General features: G+C 43.5%; 1 protein-coding gene across 1 annotated transcript; it reads right to left on the reverse strand.

Annotated features, from left to right (window-relative positions):
- Positions 1-2,404: 2,404 nt before the first annotated feature.
- On the reverse strand, positions 2,405-4,012 carry LOC146423383 (syncytin-B-like). The gene has a single exon (XM_085044820.1). It carries the CDS (start codon positions 3,995-3,997, stop codon positions 2,666-2,668), a length of 1,332 nt encoding a protein of 443 aa, XP_084900946.1. The 5' UTR covers positions 3,998-4,012; the 3' UTR covers positions 2,405-2,665.
- Positions 4,013-5,210: the final 1,198 nt, after the last annotated feature.

The raw sequence follows: 5,210 nt of genomic DNA on the forward strand, positions 1-5,210 counted from the left end.
CTGGGAAATGATGGCAATCATTCAGATCATGCTGCACAGGGGCCAAGTACCAGTTTTCCCCAGTTTTTTCCTACACTGATGGTAAAGGCAGGACACCCTGGCTTGTCTCTCTGTCTCTGAATTAAGAGCATCTGAACCATGTTCCAGGGGCTGGGAAGGCTGCAGGGTGAGGCAATACCAGGACTACCCTGGAAGGGGAATGCAGTGGGAGAATGCTATAGGATTTTAGATCCACAAGAATGCAATGCAAGGGCTGAAGCAAAGATGTGTTTGCCATGCTCACTGTGTGAAAGATGAGTCACAAAATCATTGGCTGTGCTCACTGTGTGAAAGATGAGTCACAAAATCACTGGCCATGCTCACTGTGTGAAAGATGAGTCACAAAATCACTGGCCATGCTCACTGTGTGAAAGTCGAGTCACAAAATCATCAAAGAGCAAAGGACTGGAATTAGGGTTTTATTTGTGTATTCAGAGAAATTATTTCTCTGTGAATTCCACACTGATCATTTGTATCTCGGTGCCACAGCTGCAGTCACTGATTGCAGATGCCATGGACATCCTCGCAGGAAGAACTGGAGAACGCGTGTGGACTAAAATGCAGAAGGTAACAGCCTGCAGCAAAGGGCAAGAGAGCAGATTGTTCCTTGGGCAGGAAATGTCCCTAAGTCTGGTCTGTTCAAAAGGCAGAAAAGAGAGGAGGTGTCAGGGGAAGCCTGATCCCGAGCCTTGACCTCTGTCTGTGCCCAGACAAATCCCAGCCCCAGGGAGACATGTCTGGGATTGGCCTGGGAGCCAGCGAGGCTCTCCGTGCATCCCTGCAGTGCAAACACCATCCCAGCTGATCAGCTGAGGCATTGACTGCATCCCTGCAGTGCAAACACCATTGCAGCTGATAAGCTGCACCAGGAACAGTGCAGTGATGGCAGCAACTGATGGCCAGATTGGGTCTTATTTGGGGGCTGGAGGCAACACCTGTTCTATAAACATGAAAAGCAGACAGACCATAGCTCCAAGTAGGAGCATGATTCCTCTGCAGCTTCCTGGTGGCATCCCCAGCAGCGCAGACACTGCTGGATGGTTCTAAGGAAGCTGCTGTAAATCATGCTGCTGTTCCCGTGTCCCCTTTGCCCTCACTCCACACCCCACACCCCACACATCACCTGGGGATTTTATAGCTATTGATATCAAATTGAGAGATGTTACTCTTATTTTAAATTGTATTAACTTGAAGTTGTATTCATTTACATTTAAATTGTATTCAACTGTATTTAACTGTCTACATTTAACTTGTATTAGTTTAAATTTAAGTGGCATTAAGTGGTATTAGTTTAAATTTAAGCAGTATTAAAATTTGCATTAACTTTCAATTGTATGAATTTAAATTCAGATTGCATTCATTTGTATTTACTTGTATTCGTCTTAAGTTGTACGAATTTAAACTTATATTGCATTAATCTGTATTTAACTGTATAAATATAAGTTGTATTCATTTAAATTTAAGTGGTATTAAATAGTGTTTACTTGCATTAACTTTAAGTTGTATGATTTTAAATTCAGATTGCATTCATTTGCCTTTACTTGTATTAGTTTTAAATTGTATTATGTTAAACTGTATTTAGTTGCATAAATTTTTCTATTAGTTTAAATGGTATTGAACAGTATTTACTTGCATTAACTTTAGGTTGTATATATTTAAATGGTATTAAGTTATATTTAATAACATAAAACTAAGTTGGATCAGTTTAAATTTAAATGACATCAAATAGTATCTACTTGCATTTACTTTAAGTTATATGAAATAAAGCTTACATTGCATTAAATTGGATTTACTTGTATTAATTTTAAGTTGTATGAATTTCAATTTCAATTGTATTTAATGTTGCAAGCGTTTAATCTGTATTTGTTTAAATGTCACTTGTATTAGATTGCACTTAATGGTATAAAATGTGACTTGTACAAATTTCAATTTAAATTTTATTCCGTTGTGTTAAATTTTACTAGACTGTATTAAATGTACCATTGAAAGCAATACCAATGCTCTGCTCTGAGCATTTCCTGTGTCCCAGCTCTGTTCCATCCTGCTGGGTGACTCTGACCCAAGCAGTTCTGGACACAGGGATTCCCCAGCCGAAGCTTGGGAGAGCTGAGCCTCCCTTGCCTTCCCTGAGCCACCGGGATCATCCCAAGGGGAAAAGCGGCACTGGGACCATCCCAAGGGGAAAAGCAGCTTTAGGCCCTGAAGGCTGCAGAAGCTGCAAGGGCAGAAACACCACAGGAGGGGAACAGGAGAAAGCAAAACAGAGGCCAGTGCTGGGCCAGGGTTCAGGGTGGGAGGCCCCAAGGGGGGATCTTCCCCTGACGAGACAAAGGAGGCTTGACAACCCAATATGAGTTTTTACAGCAAGCTTCAGTTTATTGAGTTTCAGCATACATACTTATAGGGTGGTTAATTAGGTAATGCATATTCTGCAACCGCATATTATTATTGGTTATTTGCTTCAACGCCCTAAGTCTGGCTATTTGCCCTATGTATGGATACATACTAACTTTGTCCAGTTTTCTATATTCTTATTGGTTCTTCCCCATCCCTATCAGTAGCCTTATCCCAATGTTGCAGCAAGGCCATTGTGCCCTAAATTGCTGATTGGCCAGAGAGTTGGCATCTATGCCATAGTTAGCTGAGTACGGCTATTGTTAAGAAACAGCTTGTTTAAGTCTGTATGTCCCTTATCTATTAGCCAATTTTCCACAATTCCCCCGTTTTCTTTACGAGTCTGCGCAAGCCACAGTTGGTTTACTGTCTGTGACAATGATTTCTTTAAGCATTGCAAAGCACAAGGCAAGATGACAGCTATGCCAACAAAAATAAGTAAGGCTACTAATCCTATCTGCATGATATAGCGAAGCCATCCTGTTATACCCCAGTCACTCCAAGGAATTCCAAATAGGCCATCGTCTTTCTGCACAGTTATCTTAGCTGTATGCTCTTTAAGCCATTGTAGCTGTCTGTGTATTGACTCACCATGATTGCTGAGGTTAAAGCAACACATGCCTTCAAATTCATCACAGCCATGCCCCTGAGCAAGTAGCAGAAAATCTATGGCAGCACGATTCTGCAGTATGGAGTGCCTTAAGCTACCCATGTCTGCGGATAGCTTTTCTATTATTTCTGTGGTAACATTCGACTGCTTGCTTAGCCAGCAGGCCAGCCTCCCTAAGGTTTTCAATGCATGTGCAGTGCTGACATGTGGTAAAAGGGACGCAAAGACCCGAGACGTTGGATTCCACAATTTTACCTCATCTTTGCAGTTTTTGTCCAACTTTAGACTGCGTCTCTTTCTGGAATGTATTAGATTGGCTGCAATGGTTTTGTTCATGGCAAGCAAGGTGAGTTTGCCCAAGTAACATGGTCCCCCATGAGCACCTTTCGGGACTCCCTGCCATGCACGGTCTCCACAGATGAGAAACACGCCCGGGGGAAGGGCAAGGGCTCTTTTATTAGCCCAAATCCGTACATGACCACTGCCCCAGCCATAGCTCCCATGCTGGCCACATTGGGCAGGGGTGTTGGCAAATATAGCCGTATGGGGAGTCAACCAGGTGCTGTTAAAAATTACTGTGGGACTACCAAAAGATATGCAGCCCGTTTCATTGCCACTTACATTAAGGACTCGGCTCCCCAAAAGATCCAGCTCTTGAGGATCCCATGGCAGTGATGTGTTGAGGCCAGACAGCAAAAGAGCAGTACAATGGCTAACATTGACAGCCTGCGAGCAGTTGTTAGTTGAGTATCGTGCAAAGCTAGTATTGTCAAAGCCTGGGACACCGATTAAGCATGTGCGAAAAGGATCAGTAGCAGATGCAAGTGCAAGGCAAAAAGCACTAGTATGCGTTTGACTTGCCCAGGTAACCCACAAATTTTTCCTGGGCTCAATTGAATGGAGGGGGTTATTAGTGGTTGCAATGGCGGCGTCTGTTAGAACGACCCCTAGCATGCATAGGATGCACAGGAGCAAAACGCCTTTTAGTGCGCTCCCACTCATTTTCTCTAATAACCCAACACTTTGGGATCCTTTCCAAAACCCAATTGGTACACACTGCTCTTGTAATTTGGGATCCGGAATTTGATGTAGCCCAATTCACTGCATCCTGAGCCTCCCAACGCATCCAAGCTATAAGCTTTTGCTCCTCAGATTCAAATAACTGGAAACCTTGCCAGCCAGGCAGGCCTGTAAATTCAGCTAAGGCTCGTTGTATACTGCTATGTGCAAACTCAATTTGGGTTACACGTGTATTAGTACAATGTAAGCAACAATTAGTATACACCTTTTGATGAACCCACCAACGATTTTTACAAATACCACACTTAATAAGTAACCATGCCTGACACCACAGATTAGCACAGCTTCTACAAGGGTATCTATCCGGGGGAGAAGGCACAGAGCCTAAGCTATTTAAAATATATATTAATTCTGATAAAGTTTGCCAACGTTCGACTGGAACCCCGGCTCGCCGCAAGATGGGATCGGTAGCACAGTGTAGAAGCCGAATCAGTCGTGGTGTTTCAGTGAACGGCGGTATCGGAGGCGCCTGTGGCTGTGCCAGGTTGATCGAGTGCAGGCTTCACCCAGCGGCTGGGAACCCAAAGGGGGCCTGTAGAGGAAGACACACAAAAATAACCTCTGCCAGAATATATGACCTCTACTGGACCCTCCCATATGCCTGTTTTGGGGTCCTTATACAGGACCTTCATGCGTGGTACCGGTGGCTGTGCCACACCCTGATGATGCATTAGGATAGGTGGTAGATCCTGGTCACCAAAAATACACAGATGATTTAGTACAAACAGAGTTTTAGAAAGCCTTTCTCTACAATCTGAAACCTCTTTATGTTTAGCCAAGTAACCCTTTAATGTTGCATTTGCTCTTTCTACCATTGCCTGCCCTGTCGGGGAGTGAGGAATTCTTGTAGTATGTTTTATGTCCCAGAGTTGCATGTATTTTTTCAACAAGGCACTACAATAAGCAGGTCCATTGTCTGTTTTGATAGCTTTGGGTTTGCCCAATACAGCAAAGCAACTAGTAAGGTGCCTTATAACATCCCGGGCTCTTTCGCCGGGCTGTAATGTTGCCCATATCATATGTCTGTATGTGTCAATGCAAACACGGACATATTTTAGTCTACCGAATTTGGGGACATGGGTTACAT

This window comes from Lichenostomus cassidix, unplaced genomic scaffold, assembly GCF_008360975.1.
Source record: "Lichenostomus cassidix isolate B80296 unplaced genomic scaffold, HeHo_3.0 HiC_scaffold_779, whole genome shotgun sequence".
Classification (NCBI taxonomy): domain Eukaryota; kingdom Metazoa; phylum Chordata; class Aves; order Passeriformes; family Meliphagidae; genus Lichenostomus; species Lichenostomus cassidix.